Source organism: Tupaia chinensis, unplaced genomic scaffold (assembly GCF_000334495.1).
Source record: "Tupaia chinensis unplaced genomic scaffold, TupChi_1.0 Scaffold000346_1, whole genome shotgun sequence".
NCBI classification, from domain to species: Eukaryota; Metazoa; Chordata; class Mammalia; order Scandentia; family Tupaiidae; genus Tupaia; species Tupaia belangeri.
This window is the reverse complement of record NW_006159840.1, coordinates 3,452,463-3,472,105: the sequence shown is the minus strand read 5'-3', so window position 1 is coordinate 3,472,105 and position 19,643 is coordinate 3,452,463. Positions and strand designations below refer to the sequence as shown.

Below are 19,643 nucleotides of genomic sequence, written 5' to 3'. Positions count from 1 at the left end.
GTGTCTTTCTGGCATAAACAGCTATAGTCTCCATTCCCATCACCTCTGCTACCTCTATCATTTTGTTGGGTGGGAGCGTTTCCCTTGTTTATTTCTCCATGCATACAGGACTGAGCCTGATTTTGATTCCTCCTTACAGATCCTAAAGGACCTCTTCCTTTGGCAAGTGACCAGGCTAAGTGTCCAGTTCACAGATTATGTCTCCTAACATCGGTCTTGATTACTAATCAGGCACAATTTCTTGTTTTATTAATGCACAATTAGTAAAACTAAAGCACAATTTTACTAATACACAATTTCTGCATGTGAATTCACACACAGTGGCACCAGGTCAATCCAGTCAGGGTGCCAACCCTCTTGACCACAGTTCTTTGAATCATCTGGGATGTGCCCCTAGCTGGTGGATCAAATCTTTGATTTTTTTTTTCCTGGAAATTCAGGGACAATGCCACTTGATCTCTCTTACAGATATGAATAAGTAAGTGTGGGATTTCAAGATCTACTTGGGGCATTGCAAGGCCATGAATGGGGCTGGCTTTGAGGTGCCCTTGTGCACAACAGAGCAGGGCTGACTGTGGTGAGCCCCCAGATGACATCATGAAAGAGAGGAGACACACCTCTGGAGTTTTTGGTCATGTGAGTTATTCAGCAAATATTAGTCTTTAAGGCAATATACATTAGTTTCTTTTAGTATCTTGTAAGCAAAAAATTCTTAAGTAATATACCTCTTTTCCGTATTTTCAGAATAAATGAGATCCATTCTTCTTAAATTAAAAACATTACTATTTTTACAGCTGTTACAACTTTTAACACAATTTACGTGGCAAATTTCAAGATATATAAATAAACTTGTTAGCTCAAACCAAATTTCCTATTGTGAGATGATTCCCCTATTCTATCCTCACTTGGTGCTTGCCCCAATCCCCACTGAGTATTCTTTTACAGGAATATTTTGCTTTGTAAAATGTTAGTATTCAAGTCTCTTCAGCTGTGTTTGTGCATGTTTGTCCTTTACAGCTGGGTGACCTCATCTCATTAGAGCGCTCCTAATGAGGCCACCATCTTGTGTCCTGTTTATTTGTAGATGGGTGATAGTTCCATAATTCTGGAGCAGCCAGGGTCATCTCAGTTCCTAGCAGGGTATCTCACAAATGTTATGATGCTGCTTGTGAATGAAAAGAAATCACATGAGAGAATGTAGGTGAGTAAACAACACTTACTCCCACCACTTAAATAATCCTCCTAGGAAATGGCACACATTATATCGTTATGGTCTTCATTTGTTGTCTCCTATTACAGATCCTTACAAGATACTTTTATATAATACGTGGTACAGTAGCAGGCCCAAATGGCCACCCCTCGCTTTGATGACGGCACCTGTACACATTTCAGCATGGCTGGCAGTTATGCATCCATAATTTATTAAATTAATTCTGCAAATCTTTTGATATGTCTACTGTGGTCTAGCCAGTACAGTAGAAATACATTGCTTTCTATCATTATCTTCTGTGTGACATAAAAGAGGAAGATGAAAAGTCCTGTGGGAGCAGGGATAGGTTTGGGGTTGAGCGAGGGGAGAAGAGAATCAGAAGAGGCTTTATGCAACAATTAATATTGGGGCTGGGCTTTGAAGGTCACTAAATAAGCAATTAGGTGATTTGAGAATGAGCTTTCCCCGAAGACAACAAAGGCACAGAAACAGAAAGTGCAAGGCAAGTTCCACAGCACAGTTAGTGTGGCTAGGGCACAGGTGAATTAATGGAGACAGAAAGAGATGACGTTGAGACAATTCGTAGCAAGATAGTTAGCTGGACTCCCTTAGTGTCACGGCAAAGAATTTAAAGTCAGCAGACCACGGAGGGGAGTCTGTCCTTGAAAGAGGGAAGTGCAACTGATGATGTTTATGAATTGAAAACTTTTTGGCTAAGAGCTAAGATATGAAAGTTGCAGGTAAACTGGCTCAGGGTGCCAGAGAGTTCTGGGCTGGAAGAGCAGGTAGAAAATCAGAGGAGATCTTGGGAGAGAAGGAACCACAGAATGTGTGGGAAGCTAAAAATCTGTTGGTGCTCTATGGCAGAAACGGAAAGATTGGAAGGTATAAAACCATGCAGAGCAATGATGATACTGGAGACAGTGGAGAGGAGGATGGGAAAGGGGGAGGGCAAGAGGGAAGGAACCGAGGGAAAGAAGAAAGAAGGAAAACATTTAAGGGGCCCCTAATGAAAAGAAATCTGTTGATTTTAATCTACGTGGTAATGTCTTTGACTGGACCAATATGTTGTGTATTTGTGATGGGAAAATTCATTTGGTATGCTGTAATGGTGTGTAGTGATTAAATGTAATAAATAAATAAATTTATATAAATAAAACCCTGCTATGAACTCTGCCTTAGCTGACTCTTAAGAATTACATACACAGAGGAGATCCAGTAGACTTAGATGATGAGCAGAAGCAGAAAAATGAAAGAACTAAAGATGCAGGAAGTTTAGCTGTTGTCTACCTCAGGGGAGACATAGTTTGGAGGTATATTTAACATGTTGTCTGTCAAAATTACAATGAACACTCTTTGGAGAAACATAACAGAATCCAGAGGCTTTAAAACGTACTGTTCATAATGCTCATGGTAGGATTGTACTTTGTGGCCCTGTTGAGGTTGGATGGACCTTGGACCAGGTCAGCCTGAGTAGTGACTAAAAGTGAAATACGTCACTTCCAGGATACGGTGTTTCATTGCCAAGAGACCCTTGTGAGCTTATATTTTCTTTGGTACCATAACCAGCAGCAACTATCATTCTGTATTTGTAAGTCTCTTCCCCTCCAACTCTGATAACCTGAACTAGGCAGGTTTGCATGTATGAGAAACAGACCTTTACCGTTTGAAATCACCTGTAGTTCTTTTTTTTTTTTTTTGGAGAGGTTTTCGCTATAGGGCCCATGCGCTCGCCAGACAGACAGAGAGAGACATAGAGATAGAAAGCGAGAAATCATCCCCCTGGGGGGATGTTCATGCCGCAATCCCTTCTCCTCCATTCTCCTCTTGGGATCTTGGGCACGCACGCACATGCGCCCGGCGTGAGATTTAAGCCACCGGGTATGAGATGCCAACCGTAATCGACTACGTGGGAGTCCAGCCATTACGCTAACTGCTGGTTCCCAAATCACCTGTAGTTCTAAACCACTAAGATTTTTGGAATTAAAATCTTTTTAATTAATTAATTAATTAATTAATTATTTTGTCATAGGGTACATGAGCTTGCTGGAGAGAGACACATACAGAGAGAGGAAAAAGTCAGAAATCACCCCTCAGAAGGGATGGCCATACTGCAGTCGCCTCTTCTCCATTCTCTTTTAGGGATTTTTTTGGCATGCATGCACACAAACAAGCCCGGTGTGTTTTTCAAACCAGGTTCAGGACTCAAACCTCAGAAATGGCCATGTGAGATCTAGTGCCTTAACTACCATGCCACTTGCTGGCTCAGGAATTGATTTTGATTATAACATGACCTAGCTTATGCTGATTTATAAAATTTTCTTTATTGGACTAAGAATTTTCTGCTATTTTGAGTTAGTTTTTCCCCCTCCTTTCCTTTCCTTTGTTTTTCTTTCTAAAGATAGGGTCTTTCTATGTTATTCAGACTATGTTGCTTCAAACTCATAATCCTCAGGCTCTAGAATACTGAATAGCTGGATTACAGGCATGTGCTACTACACTCAGCTCTGCTTGTTTGAAAAATATAAATGGATGTTGAATTTTATCAAATGCTTTTTTTACCATCTATTAAGATGATCATACAACTTTTATCCTTTAATCCATTAACATTATAAATTGCCTTGATTGATATTTCTAATATTAAACCAATCTCCTATTACTGAAATAAACCCAATTTTGTCATGAGGTATTTTCATTTTTATATACTGATGGATTCAATTTGTTACACTAATATTGTTTAGAAATGTTTCATTGGTATTTATGAAGAGGAATATCCTGGAAGTTTCCCTTTTTTCCATTTTAATGGCTTTTGGTATGAAGATTATGCTAGCTTTATAACATGACTAAAACAGTATGTACAAAATTTGTAATTTTTTTTTCCTTTAACACATTATCCAGTAAAGCTATGTGAACCTTGAGCTAACCTTGTGTTGGGGATTTTAATTACTCATTTAATTTATTCATTTGTTCTACACCATTTTAATTTGTTTCCTATTTTTCTGGTGTCAGTTTTGCTAATTATATTTTCCAAAAATTTTACTCAGAATTTCAAAGCTTTAGAGATAAAGTTATTTATAATATCCTACTATAATATTTTCAATATCTGGTTAACAGAATCTTTTTCATTTCTGATAATATTTCTGTCTTTTCTCCTTTTTTTATTTCTAAGTTTACCAAATATTAATCAACTTTATCAGTAACTTCAAGGAACCAACCAACATTTGGTTTTGAATTTCTTCAAGGGCATTATTACTTTCCATTTTTAAAATGTATTATGATTTTTAACTTAGTATTTATTCTTCCTTTGCTCTTCTTTTGGTGTTCTTTCTATAACTGAGTGAGAAGATATTTCGTTTATTATTATTTTTTTCTTTTTTAATGATAGAGGGTATATTCATGCATGAGACAGAGAGAAAAAAAAACAAGCACTCCCTAACAGGATCTGGTCTCCGTAATTCCTTTTCCTCCAATTCTCTGTGCCCTCAGGATTCTGGTCGTATGTGTGTTTTCAAGCTACTGGGTCTAGGACTTGAACTCTGGTCAGTCATGTGAGATCCAGGTTTTAGTTCCTGTTTATGCCCTTGTGTCCTCCATTTTATTCTCTTCTCTGACCTTAATTATCTTCAGTATCTTAATTGTCTATTCTGAAAGCATCTTTAGGTGTTGTCTCCATTTAGGATTTGATTTTGTGCGGTTGATTATTCTCTTCACTTCTGTGGAGGTTTTAGTTCTACGATGACATTTTTGGTTTTCCTTATTTTACTCTACTTCGGCTTGTTTTCACTTGATCTGGCCTCTGCTCATGGATTTCTGTTTGTGTTTCACAGAGTCCATATTTTTAGTCCTGAGGATGTCACCAACCAAGTTTCTACAAGTTTCTGCTAGCTACTGTACCAAACGTTGTTGAGGCATTCTTTCCCTGATTGTGCAAGACATTTCCTTCCCTGTGTGTAGTGATTTTTTTTAGTGGCTCCTTGTGGCCATAATGTTATTCTTCTTGCTTTTATTGAGGAAAGATACCATTTGATCCAGCAATCCCACTCCTTGGTATCTACCCAAAGGACAGAAGAATTCTTCTTCGGAAAAGTGCTTGCACATCAATGTTTATTGCGGTACTATTCATGATTGCTAAGACATGGAACCAACCCAAATGCCCCTGTACAGATGAATGGATTGAAAAACTGTGGCACATATACTCCATGGAATACTATTCAGCCATAAAAAACAACAAAACCCTGGCTTTTGACACAAAGTGGAAGAATATGGAAGATTTACTGCTGAGTGAAGCAAGCCAGGCTATGAAGGAGAGACATCGTATGTCCCCACTTAGTATATACTGAGTGTCTGCACTCTGTGACTGAAAATGTTTGACTAAAGGATGTACAAACACAAGAGATGGGTGTGAATGCCAGATGTGTGGGGTGTGTGGAGGAGCGGTGCCTGTGGAAGGACGTTTGGAGGAGGGATACAGAGGCAGAGCACTGACGAGATGGGGAGGTGTGGTGTTATCAGTTGAAGATATTTTGATCAACTGGACTAGGGAGAAATGTTCACATATACAAATGTTCACTTTGTAAGCTAAATAATGTGATTGAATGTATAAAAAAATAAATAAAAGTAAAATAATAAAAAAAAATATTCCCAAACACAAAAAATAGAAAATAAATTAAAATAAACACAGAGTTTGTCAATTATGCTTGTCCACTTTCTGGCCTCTTGATCACCGTTTGAATCCCCTCGTGAGTATAATATGCAAAGATGCTGGACATTCATTCTCTCCTGCAGCGAGACACCACAGTGCTGGATTGAGGCAGGTTTGTCATTTCCTACCTGGATGAAGTAAATGCAGACCTCACTGCAGTTCAGACCGTGAAGAGGGCTCCTTCCTCCTCCTCCCTGAGGACACTTGGTTGCTATTCTCAGCCATGTCTGCTCCATTTCCAACCCTGGCTGCTTCATGCCAACATTACTGTGGTGTTTCGGACCCAGAATTAATCAGGAAGGTAGAAGTCAGAAAAGTGGAAGGGCAGGGGCGCAGCGGTAGTCGTGTGAAACATGAAGAGAACAGAGGGGGTCAGGGCTTTGCTGTTTGGGTTGTTGCAGAACATCGGGGTCTTGAACCAATGAGCGGGGGAGAAGGAAAAAAGGTATCCTCACCTTCTTTTCATATCAGAAATCCTAGAGCCACTAAGTTTGTCCATTTCTCACCCAGTGTTATCAGCTTTATTCACTGAAATCAACCCTCGGTTCTAGAAACAGGCAGTTAATTCCAGCTCTGCCCAAAGTGAGTTTGTACATTTTGCTTTGACTTCATAGCTCTGAGTTCAAATTTGAAATGTCTGTTCAGAAACTACTAGGTGGTAATGGTGGGATTAATGTTTGCCCCTGGGTAGAGGCAGAATGATACTGACAGCATGGTGTGAAAATTAGAGGCACACAGCTGCTCCATGCCATGCCAGTTACGTACGTCTGCTGGCTTCGAGATCAATTCGCCTCCTTCCAGAATTCCACCTGAAAGATTTGGTTTATGCACATAATGTTCTCCGCATTGTGCTTGAAATGTGTGTGATCTTGCATCATTAATCAACATTTCTTCCTGAGAAAATTTGTCTTTTGTGACATAAACAGACTGAGAAGAAAAAGCAGAGTCGGGTCAGGATTACTCGATACTGACATGAGCCCAGGAGGCCAAGTGACACCCACCAAGATAAATGGTCATTGCTTCTGGAGCCTCAAAGAAGCAGATTCATACGCGCTAATTCTCCCTGACAAACCGTGTTACTGAGTTCTTGATAATGTCTCCACTCATCTGCAAATAGCCTCTGTGCGTGTGTGCACTGCACACTCTGTCCTTACAACACATCGCTGTCTTTTAACTCACCGATGCGTCTTCAAAACACAGACCAAACAAAGCTGGAAATCACCTGGCCTTGGTTTGCAGTAGTCAAATTTGGTGTACAATTTTAAACAGCATAATCAAAATTTTGGTTAGCAACTCTTTTTCTATCATTCACTGTTTTTAAAAGGAAGATGAGAAGAGACTGTGAGAAGGCAGTGATCCTGACATGAAGCATTTCTTTCAAAGGAAGAACAGATGTTTGAATATTGGTGCTTTTCTGATGGGTGCAGGAAAAAGAGGACAGAGAATTCCTGGGGGAAATGTTCTGGGCCTTTGTCAGTGAAACTTGTATGTCATCCTTTATAAACATAGTGCTTCAGCTAGAATGTAATGTAACCAAGTATTGTAACCTGGTGAAAATAACAACAATTTGGAAAAGGATTTCACATGGCCCAGGACTCTAGCTTCTTCCTGAGGGCCTTTGAACGACCGTTGCTTTGCTTGCTCAGGGCACTCATGACCGAGAGAGAAACTGCTGATAATAAGGACTCCTTGAAAGGGTCATCTCTGCCATGCTGCTCTCCACACCTGCTGTACTGCCCTTCTGTTTGGGTTCTCACTCCGTCTTGGTGGTAGAGAGGCTGGTCAGTAATGGGTCCCTGCACAGGTGGCAAAGACATGAGAACAGGTGCCAGGCTGGTGCCATGTGACCAGGGAGAGCAGAGCTGCTGAGGTCCAGAGTCCCAGGGTGCTCAGTTCAGTTTGCTGAATGGTGATCCAGAATAAAATGGAACAGTCCAGGCTCGGTATATGGCCCAGGTCAGCACATTTGAGACAGTGAGAGTGGGGCTCCCTCCAGGCCCTAAGACTTGGGGCGCCCTTCAATCACCCTAGGAAATGAGGGGGAAGCAGGGACCTCCATACGCCTCAGAAGCCATGAGGTAGGAGGGGCCAGATCGAGGGGCTAGGAATGCCTGGAACAGTTCTTCCTCACCAAGCCTCTGCTTTTAATGAGCAGCAGCAAGGAGGGAGAAGAAGGCAACTCTGGTGCCTGCAGCCAGGGTGTGATGGGGTGGTGGCAGGAGTCAGGATTGGGAAAGGCTGTTCCCGTGGAGCTGTACCAGTGGATGCCAGTGTACCCAGTAGGTGGCTCTACCACTAGGATCAGCAGCAGCTTTGGACGAGAAGTAAGAAGACTGGACAGAAACTGATGAGGGACTTGTCCTGGAGCCAAGCACCCAGGAAGTCTCGGGAACAATTTGAAGGGGGCTACAAACTAGCAAGACAGGATTATCTGATTTTAAAGACAGATAAAGCCCAAAACAGGGTTGCCCTGGTTACCTATTATAGATAAAAATCCCAGGTACTTAAAAACATTAATCTTTTCTCCATTCCTTATATTTATTTTTCCTTAAAATTTTGAATCCTACTACCTACAAGGTACTCAATATAATTGTTTATATTGTAATTTAAAAATCAGGGATGCTGGGGCCAGCAGGTGGCATAGTGGTTAAGGTGCTGGAGTCCTATGTGGTTGACTGCAGTTCAAGTCTCAGACCTGGTGACTTGAAATTCAAGCCAGGTGTGTGTGAGTGTGCACCCCAAATCCTGAGAGAATAGTTGAAAAGAAGGGATCCAGCATGGCCATTTCCTGGAGTCGGGGAGGAGTTGTGATTTTTTGCTTTCTATCTCTCTGTCTTTCTGGTGAGTGCACATGCCCTATAGCAAAAATTTCTCTTTCAAAAGAAAAAAAAAATCAGGATGCCATTTACAAAGGACTTGGAAGCCAGCAGAGCGAGTACATACAAAGACGTGTTCTGGGCTTCTGGGGCATGTGGTAACGTTAATGCTCGTGTTGTTACTATGAAGCACGTTAAGCTCGTGCAAACCCCGTGCAATTTAGCTTATTTATGTGGCTAGACCACAGTGCAGAGTCGATGACGGGATGTATTTTTAGAGATTTGGGTTGTCTGGCATTCAAAGTCAATTTATAAAAATTTCTGCAAAACCTGGGGACCGCCTCAGTCTGTTGTGTTTTATTGCTTAATTAGCGAGTTGTCAAAAAGCGGCACCATCTAAACTGAGTGATGCTTTTTCACCTGCTCACTTACTTTTTATGGGGATAATGAGCTGTGGGATGACAGGTAGGATCTTGTTACCCCCGTGTTCCAGCATGTCGTGGATTCCTTGCCGAGCAAAGAACTCATAGGGAAATGTCATCTCACAAAGCCCATCGAAAAACAGAGGCAGGTAATGATGGTAATCCAGCTTCTCGATTTCTACCTGGAAGGAGAGAGAGGAGGAAGGCTGGTGAGAACAACAACCTGGGCCATGTGCAGCCAGATTGGCAAGGAAGCTGTCACCAACGCCGGAGGACAAGTTCCTTAGAGTTTCATCTTGTTAACCCACTCACCCACTCAGCACGTCTTTACCCTATTAGCCATGAGGTTATAATTATTACCTTTAAATCTAGCAGCCATATCTCTCAGTCACATATAACCAACACTAGGAGCATATTAATTAATAACTTGCTTCTCTTTTTTTTTTTTTTTGGTTATTTTTTACTTAGGCATAAATGCAAAAGAGTCCGCAGTGTAAATGAAGAGAAAAACAATAGCTTAAAGAGACTGCAGAGAAGTTCTAACGGAAAACGTAATAGCAAATGCACATGGATGGATCCTCCTGAAGCCCATCTACTCCAGTATCCAGCAACCTTGAGTATGAGGGTCTAACTCAGTTCCCTGGGTGTCTCCTGCAGCCTCCATGACAGGGGTAATGTTGGTGCCACCAAGAAAGAATGGAGAAGAAAACTAGGGGGCTGAATCTGAACAGACCCCTGGCACCTCAGAACCACAATGGTTCCAACCTCCCCTAACCGTCTCCTGTGGAAGAAGAGACACAGCGCTTCCCCGTCTTCACCCATCACCCTTAGTGATACTCGGAGACCTCCTGGCCAGATCTGTCCAGCTCCACCAAGGAATGGACGCTGAGACGAGAGATGGTGCATCGACAATGCTCGACATGTAGGAGCTTTGTTCTTCCCATGTCCTTCACTGTCTAGAGGGCCTGATCTGCCACCAGCAAGGTGACAGAGAGGTCACTGAGACTGAAGATGGCAAGAAGTCTACAGATTCCACTGGAGGTGTAATTCACCTGCACAAAAGCAATGTGCTGCTCCCAGGGAGACACGCCAATTTCCCTGTTTTCAGTCCTCCTTATGCATGCTCCCGTCCTCAATGATCACTTTTTAATTCAGCGAGGAGCTCATTGAGAGCCCTCAGAAACTTCCTTCTATGTGAGTAGATTCTCAGTGCCTCCAGCTCCCTCCCTGTTCTGGAGTCTCCAGTCACTTGCGTACTGTACTGTCCCTGGGCGAGAGAAACAGGGATCAAACCCTCACGTTCCCGAGTGTTCGCAGTTATTCTGAGTGGATGCAGTGTTCCCCGGTCCGCCAAGCGGGAGGCCAGTTTGCTCACGAGCTTCCCGTTTACATCACATGTTCAGGCAGGCACTAGAGATGAAGAGGGAAGCCAGCTGAGGAAGCAGGTGCGAGTCCACATTCAGACTCTTGGGACTGGAGTTTAGGAAAAGAATCTCAAATGCAGGTTTCCAATGACATTGTTATTACTTTACATTCCTGTGTGTTCACAGAATTTACGTTACTCAGTAGAAGTTTATGGAGTTGCTGATAAGACAGCCTGCTTGAATGCTCGCATGTAACTATCTCACAGCTGTCTCAGTATTTCCTAATTTACATTTATTATAAGAAGGGCAGGTTGAAAATCCCCTATTACGTCTCAGCCATGGTGGTGCAGGTGATAGGGCATCAGTCTGTGCCACTGGAGACATGGGGGGCCCAGGTTCAGATCCCAGGCTGATCCGAACATGCTGGGTGCCCACGTGTCCCCCATAACCTCGGGAGACTGGGGAGGATGACAGTATGGTAAGCTTTTTTATACTGATATGTTTACTAACAGGAGTGACTGTGTTTTAATAACATATCTGACTTCTCTTTAATATATTTGTTTTTTTTTTTCCCTTGAACATTCCTTTCAGCCACTGCTCAATTTTCACTGTAAAATCTTTCTGAAGAATTCTTTGTAGTCACTGTCCATATTTTCTTACTCCCATTCTCTCTTCAGCTCACTTCTTCACCACTTTGCTGATGTTGCTTTAATTAAAGTCACTAATGCCCTTGTTTCTATCCAGCCCGTTATCTCTTTTCTGTTCTCATCACACAGTAGGCCTTGTGAAGCCGTCCGTCATCCTGGGCCACCTGGCACCATAGCCCCAACACGAGATGACCCTAATTCCCTCCCTTCAAGTCTCATGTTTAACCCATCAGCAATATGATTGATTCTGTCTCCAAACAAATTTTTATTCCATCCACTTTCCACCATTTTTTTCCTCATGATTATCTTAGTTAAGCACCAACTTGCCTTACCTGGAACTGTAAGAGTGTCCTAACTGACCTTAGGGATCCTTTCTGGATTGTAAACAGTGGTCTTCTCACCGTGGCCTCACAAGGCCTTTCCTCTGTGTGTGCAGAGAGCTCAGGTGTCTCCTCTTTTTGTAAGGACACTGTCCAATTGGATTAGGGTTCCATCGTCATGGTCTCGCTTAACCTTTATTACCTCCTCCATCTCCAAATGCAGTCACACAAGGGGCTTGTGCTTCTTCAATGTAATGAATTTTGGGAGCCACTACTAGGTCCACAGCTCACTCTTCTCTTTCCAGACTTCTCTGTCACTGGACAGTCCTTCACTTAGATAGTTCAGTGAGGTCCTCCTATCACTGCCTACCACCTTATTGGATTTTCCTGGAGCCCTCATCATTTACTCACTAGAGTCACCTCAGCTCTGCTGCTGGGAGATTGTCATTGCCAGCGAGAGGGTTGAGCTCCTAACAGGGGAGTACTCAGTGAGCATGTGTTGAATGTTAATTCTGATCTCTGACTCTGTGCTCCGTAGTAGCTTCTCTGAGAGGCCTCTCAGCTAAGGTGCAGTGACAGATGACAAATGACAACATCTAGAGCTGAGGTGAGGAACATGGTAGAGCACACAGGGGGTCCAATGTTTAACACTGACCCTCCCTGTTGCATGAAAAAATACATAAGTTTCTATCAATTTACTTATTCTACAAATAAAATGCTATTTTTTTCTCTCATTAGAATAGCAGTTACTATTTACATTTCAGAAATTTCATGATCCTTTTAATAGATACTCGATATAGGCTTCTTGGTGCTTGCATTTACCCTAATTTCACTAGGACTCATTTAGGACTTGGCTATTTGTGAATCTTATATTATCCAAAGAAGTTTCTGTTTTTCATTATGTCATCATAGTTACATCAAATGCAAACAGTTTTTAAGAAGGATTATTTATTTATTATCTTTTTTTTTTTCAATTTTTGACCAGAGAGAGACCAAGAGTCAGAGAGCATGCTGCCAGGTTCTGTACTTGAACAACAGTTGGCCATGTGGGAGTCCAGAGCCTTTAACCACCACACCACCTGCTGGTCCCTAAATACAAGCATATTAAAACATGTCTATATGAATGATAATAACAAGAGGTCTTTACTGTAAAAACAATTTGGATGTTAAGAACAATGTAAGATGGGAACCAGCAGTTAGCATAATGGCTATGTCGCTGGACTCCCATGTAGTTGACCACGGTTCGTGTCCCGGACCCGGTGACTTAAAACTCACGCCAGGTGCGTGTGCGTGCGTGCCCAAGATCCTGAGAGGAGAATGGAGGAGAAGGGATTGCGGTGTGACCATCACCCCTGGGGGGTGATTTCTCGCTTTCTGTCTCTATGTCTCTCTCTGTCTGTCTGGCGAGCGCATGCGCCCTACAGTGAAAATCTCTCAAAAAAAAAAAAAAAAAAGAACAATGTAAGAGTAAAACCAGATTTTAAACAACAGATAAATCAGGAGTCCTTACTTGTCTTTGTGAATGTATGTCACACTGATTACCATCCCTTAGAGTTCTTCTAAACTGATAGCTTAGTTTGTTTATTTAGACTTTAAAAAGTCATTTATAAGATTTATTTAGCAATAAACTTTTTCTTGCAGTTATATATATTTTCCCTCCTAAGATAACTAGTTTAATGATAATTTTATATTTCTTCGTATTACCACAAGCACAGTAGTTTTCAAATTTAACAGTTTTTCTTTAAAACTGATGAAATCCAGAATTAAAAGGAGACTGAGGGACAGTGAGTGAGTGATATGGTGGTTAAGGTGGCTGGATCCCCATGGTTGACTGTGGTTTGAGCCTCAGACCCAGTGGCTTGAAAATCACACTGAATGTGTGCATGTGTGTACGTAAAATCCCAAGAGGAGAACGGGGGGGGGAGGGGTTGTGGCCATACCCCTTGGGAAGGGTGACTTCTCACTTCTCCTCTCATTGTCTGTCTTTTTTTCTCCAGTGAGCACATGCACCCTATGGCAAAATTAAAAAAAAAAAAAAGTGGGACATAGAACAAAGACTGATGGCTAAAATCACTTGGTAATATCCTGATCAACAACTGCTTTGGTACTAACTTCAGAAACATGAAGTATTTTTACTCAGAATCTTTTCTTTTAATTTATGTGTTATAACATTTTAATGATCACATGGTACCTAAAAGTTGATCTCTAAATCTTACAGTGACCTTTGTTCAAAAGCAATAAAATTCTAACTAGACTTGGCCTATCAAATTTAACATCTCACCCCCATAATAAATGTGCAAGGTAGTAATACTGTACTGAAAGGTCAGGAACACAATGAGGTTAATGACTTTCATTAAAAAAACTCAGATCAGAGACTTTACTATCACATTTTCCATATTCTTGCTTCAATTAGCATAGCAAATAAAATATCCTTGAAAATATGTTATCATGACTCCTAGAATTCTCAAGGAGCTTGCATAAAATCACAAAATAATCTGAAAAACTGTAATTAACTTCTAATAGAGTATGGCCTCACTGGACTTTTGTGACATTTCTAAAATAAAGTTTTAACCATGTTTTTCTACCCCTGAGATGGCTGTTCAGTTACAGTAAAAAGTCTTACAAGTTATACAGGTGTTAAACACTGTCTGCATACTGTAATATTTTGCACATACAGATGTACTATTTTTCAAATGTCTGTGGATGTGGATGTGCTGAATAACTGAAAATAATTTAAGTCATCTTATGTTTTTCAATGATATTGAATATACAACTGAAATTGTATAATCATACATGGGATTTTTGATGCTAAAAATGAGACTTTGAATATAAAAATGCTCTTAAGTGTAAAAAAAGAATCAGACTTCAGGCAAGATGACAGACAAGACTAATATGCACCCCTAAAATGCTACAAAGTCAAAGATAACCCCAAATATGTTTAATGGAAAGCTGAGCTTGCTCAGGACATCCTCGTATCCTTGGGATAAAGACGGCATCCACTCATAGTGGTGAGCTGGAGGTGATACGAAGTGACCTCACAAAGTATCAGACACAGATTAGACCCCAAGACTGGGTCTGAGGTTTTAAAGTCTGAGGAATTTAGGGAAACAGAGCATTTTATTAGAAAGGGAAACAAACCAAGACTCCTATATGCACCAGGGCACTCGATGAGCTGTCTCACCTGTGACAGAAGGACTAGAAGCTCTCTTCCCATTAGTTTGTGGAAACAGAAAGAGAGCTTGGTGTTTGAAAAGCTCTAAACAGAAAAACAAAAAACTCTGAAAAATTAAGAAAAAAGAAAAATTAGTTCCAACTGATGGGAAAGAAACACTTGGAGCTCAGACAAAATCGAATGCGAAACTGATAACATTTCTATAACCCAAGCATATGAGGCAGCCACAGAAAAGGCAACCCCTACTGTAGGTGAGCGCACAATGAAACACTGGCCAGTCACTGTGGAAATGGAGGCACCCTGAGGAAAACTCAAAAGACTTGGAATGACTCTAGAACTAAATGAATAAAATATGAAAATAACTACTTTTATTATGTATAAAGCAGAAGAATATTTCTTTTCTTGAAAAAGAACCAAATAAAACTTTTAGGAAAAAAATACAGTGCCATTAACTTAAAAATTCAGTAGTTAGACTGTCCAACAGATTGACCATCAGTGAAAAAAGAATTAAAGACCTGGATCCCAAGGCTGCAGGGCTAACTCAGAGGTAGTGCAGGAAAGTAAAGCAATGTGAAACAGATGCCAGAAAGTTTCGTGGCCTAAGATGTTCTCACGTGTGACTCGAAGAAGCTCCAGAGCAGAGAATGGAGAATGGAGAAACGCATTAAGAAGAAAGTAATAATAATAGTTGAGAATCTGAGAATCTTTCATAGTTAAAGAAAGATGTGACTCTTTAGGTTACAGAGGTATATCAAGATGGTTTTCAGAAAAATCATAAAACTCCAAAGTCAAGGAAAAGATTTGAAAGTACTAGACACAAAAGACAGATTACATAGAAAAGAGTAATATTAGACTAAAATTACATTTCAGGTTAACAAAATGGAAGCCAGAAGACAGGCTAGATATTTTCCAACAGGCTGAAAGAACAAAAAGCATCCATCTACAATGCAACTCTATGAAAGTGCCATTAAAATATAAAGACAAATGAAATGTATTTGACCCAAGACAGAGGGGTATCTTTTTAAAGTATGGATCATCATCTCTACCAAAGGACGAAAATTATTGAAAAGTAAGCTGAAGACAGGATAAAGAAGAGCGATGTAAAAGGTAATGCTATACAGATCGGTAATCAAAGAGACTATAAAAACAAAAAATAATAATGATCAGTATGGAGCTATGATACAAGAAAGGAACAGTAGGAAAGATGAAAGGAAGGTGATTTTGGTCTAAATAAAGCCCTCACATTAATAGGGACGAGGATGGATTACTTTTAGACAATTAAGTAGTTAGGCATATTAGAGTTTAAGAACACCTGTTGAAAGAATAAAAATGTAATTAACTTCTGGACCAGTTAGTGGCAAGGAGGTTAAGGTACTCCATATGGTTGACTGTGTGGTTCGAGTCCTGGACCATGCAGTTTGAAAAACATGCTGTGTGCATTTGCCCAAAATCTTGAAAGGAGAGAGAGAGAGATGGAGAAGAAGGGATTGCCATTCCCCATGAGGGGCACTTTCTAACTCTAACTCTCTCTCTCTCCAGGTAGTGCATGTGCTACCTGGGCAATTTTAAAAAATAGTTGAATTCCAAGAGAATAGAATGAAGAAAGCTCTATCAATTCAAAATGAAGAAAGCTCTATCAATTCAAAAAAAAGGTTGATTAAACATTTTCCTGCTCCCAAGAAGAAATAGAGACAGGAGAAAATATGTAGGATAAATCCAAATATTTAACTAATCATAATAGATGTAAATGAATTAAATTCTCTTGTTAATATATAAAGTACCAAAAGAGGGAAAATATATATCAGTTACGGATTTATTTGTAAGGCACACAGTCAGAATATAATGACAGAGAAGGGTGGAAAATAAATGTATAGTAAAAAGAAATAGTAACATGGAATTACTTTATCTACATCTTTATATACATACTCTGTGTGTGTGTGTGTGTGTGTGTGTGTATCTCAATAGATAATACCAACTGCTGCTTCGCAGAGATGGTACCAAATTATATTTCCAATAACAATAAATGAGTACCTGGTTTTCTATTGTCTATCCAAATAGAATGCTATCACAATTTTGATTGTATATACAAACAGAATGCTATCACAATTTGATTTTAAACAAAATGACAGTTAAAACTGGTATTTTGGTGGTGTTTCAACTTGCATTTCTCAGTGAGAATAACCATCTTTTAAAGATATTTTTGAAAGGCACTTGTGTGAACAGTAGTCTGGCATTTTTCTCTATTGAGGTATTGGCCTTTTTGCAAGAATGCTTTTATATTAGAGATTAGTCTTTTGCGTGTGATAAAAGTTTCAAATTTTTCATTTGTTATGCAGGTGTACAAAATATTTCTTTATCTACATCTTTATATACATACTCTACGTGTGTGTGTGTGTGTGTGTGTGTGTGTATCTCAATAGATAATACCAACTGCTGCTTCGCAGAGATGGTACCAAATTATATTTCCAATAACAATAAATGAGTACCTGGTTTTCTATTGTCTATCCAAATAGAATGCTATCACAATTTTGATTGTATATACAAACAGAATGCTATCACAATTTGATTTTAAACAAAATGACAGTTAAAACTGGTATTTTGGTGGTGTTTCAACTTGCATTTCTCAGTGAGAATAACCATCTTTTAAAGATATTTTTGAAAGGCACTTGTGTGAACAGTAGTCTGGCATTTTTCTCTATTGAGGTATTGGCCTTTTTGCAAGAATGCTTTTATATTAGAGATTAGTCTTTTGCGTGTGATAAAAGTTTCAAATTTTTCATTTGTTATGCAGGTGTACAAAATATTTTTGAGTTTATGGGTTCCGAAATTTAAGTCTTTGTTAGAAAGACCCCACTCCATTTTGTGGCATAAATAATAAAAGCAAGGGGACCAGCAGATGGTGTAGTGGTTGTGTTGCTGGACTCCCACACAGCCCATAGTGGTTTGAGTCATGGACCCGGGAGGCTTCAAACTCATGCTGGCTCTGTGTGTGTGTGTTCCCAAGGTCCCAGGAAGAGAATGGAGGAGAAGGGACTGTGGCATAGCCAGAGGGTGATTTCTCACTTTCCCTCTCTATCTCTCTCTCACTTTAGACAGTGCATGTGTCCTAAGGTAAAAACCTCTAAAACAAAAACAAAAACAATTAGAAAAATATTTATAATAGCTTATTCTATTACTTTTATTATTTTCAACTTTTATTATTTTATTATTCATAACTTTTCCTGATGTAAAGTGTGAGATATGCTTCCAACTATGATTTTTCCCCAGGTGATTCCCATTTGTTTTAGTGTATTTATTAAATAGTCCTCTAGTGACTGGAAATTTGAACTTATCACAAAGCCCTATTTCTTGGCTATCGATTCTGTTTCGTTGGCCTGCCTGTCTTATTAATGAACTGGTACTATTTGTATTTAATTATCACAACTGTTTAATAGATTTCAATATCTGGCAGGCAGGCTAGTTTCCTTCACATTATTTTCCTAAGTTATTATTATTTTTATCATAAGTTGTTTATTTTTAATATAGAATTGAGATATACATTTTAGCCATAAGTTCTACTTAGTGAAGGTACATGTAGGCTTGCATTCAACAATTAGATAACAACACATTCTTTACAAAGCATGTGAGGGATATTTTACAAAACTGAGTAAGTCTGAAGTCACACACACAAAAAAAATCTCAAGAAATTCCAAAATACCTTTCACGCATGTGTTACATTTCCTGAAGAAAATTAAGTAAAGCTGCATATCATTAACTATAAGCTAGTCATACTTTTTTTTATTTTTTATTTTTTTGAGAGAGGTTTTTCGCTATAGGGTGTGTGCGGTCACCAGACAGAGAGAAACATAGAGACAGAAAGTGAGAAATCACCTCTCAGGGGGGATGGCCACACCGCAATCCCTTCTCCTCCACTCTCCTCTCGGGATCTTGGGCACGCACGCACACGCTCCTGGCGTGAGTTTTAAGCCACCGGGTCCGGGACGCAAACAGCAGTCGACTACGTGGGAGTCCAGCGACATAGCCATTACGCTAACTGCTGGTTCCCAAAGCTAGCCATACTTTCAATCCTCACATATTTGGAAATTCAAAAATACTTTAAAATCACTCATAGATTAATATGGGATAGAAACAACATATTAAGAATTGAATTACAATAAAATTCTACTATTCAAAATAGTAGAAAAAGTTTCCCTTCCATAGACTCTTTTAAAAAATACTTAAAAAGTAAAAAGGGAATTATAGTAGTCATGGTACAAGGCCAGCATAACTGACACCAAAAGCAGATAAAAATGGTTAAATATCACTGGCTGAAATCGAAATAAAGTAACAGGCAAACTGAATTTAACAGCATGTTAAAAATCATGGCCAAATAGGTTGTAATGCAGAAAGACCAGGATATGTCAACATCATGTTTACAGTTTTAAAGAAGGAAAAAGGAGCTCATCTTAATAGGTTTAGGTACATATTTGGTAAAATGTGTCTGTCAAACAATAAAAACTCTTAGCAAAAACCTGCCGCCAAGATCATGTGTTGTGGTGAAGCACTGGGAACACTCTGATTAGGGCTGGAAAGATGGCAAAAGGAAACTGATCATTTCACTCTACCGTGTGGAGGTCACAGCTGCTGTGTAGGTGAGAAGAGTGCATTTGAAGTCTGGAAAGAGAGAAACGAAACTTTATATCTGAGACGGATTCAGCTATCCACATGGCACACCACAGAACCTACAAACATGACTGATTGGCGAGACTTCAGAAAAACTGCTACACACACACACACAATCACAATCAGTGCTTAAAAATAATAGTATTCCCACATGTGATTAAAAACTAGGAAGTATTGGAACCAGCAGATGGCGTAATGGTTACATCACTGGACTCCCACCTAGTAGACTGCAGTTCAAGTCGTGGACCTGGTGGCTAAAACTTACGCCAGGCACATGTGCATGCATACCCGAAATCTCAAGAGGAGAATGGAAGAGAAGGGACTGCAG

The 19,643-nt window shown here is 39.9% G+C and overlaps 1 protein-coding gene across 2 annotated transcripts in view; it reads right to left on the bottom strand.

Annotated features, from left to right (window-relative positions):
- PACRG (parkin coregulated) overlaps positions 1-19,643 on the bottom strand; it is a 564,165-nt gene that overhangs the window by 254,632 nt on the left and 289,890 nt on the right. For both annotated transcript variants that reach the window (XM_006152252.2, XM_006152251.2), the window contains exon 3: positions 9,161-9,332. In XM_006152252.2, the coding sequence (XP_006152314.1) occupies positions 9,161-9,332 (172 nt within the window). The remainder of the gene's footprint in view (positions 1-9,160; positions 9,333-19,643) is intronic.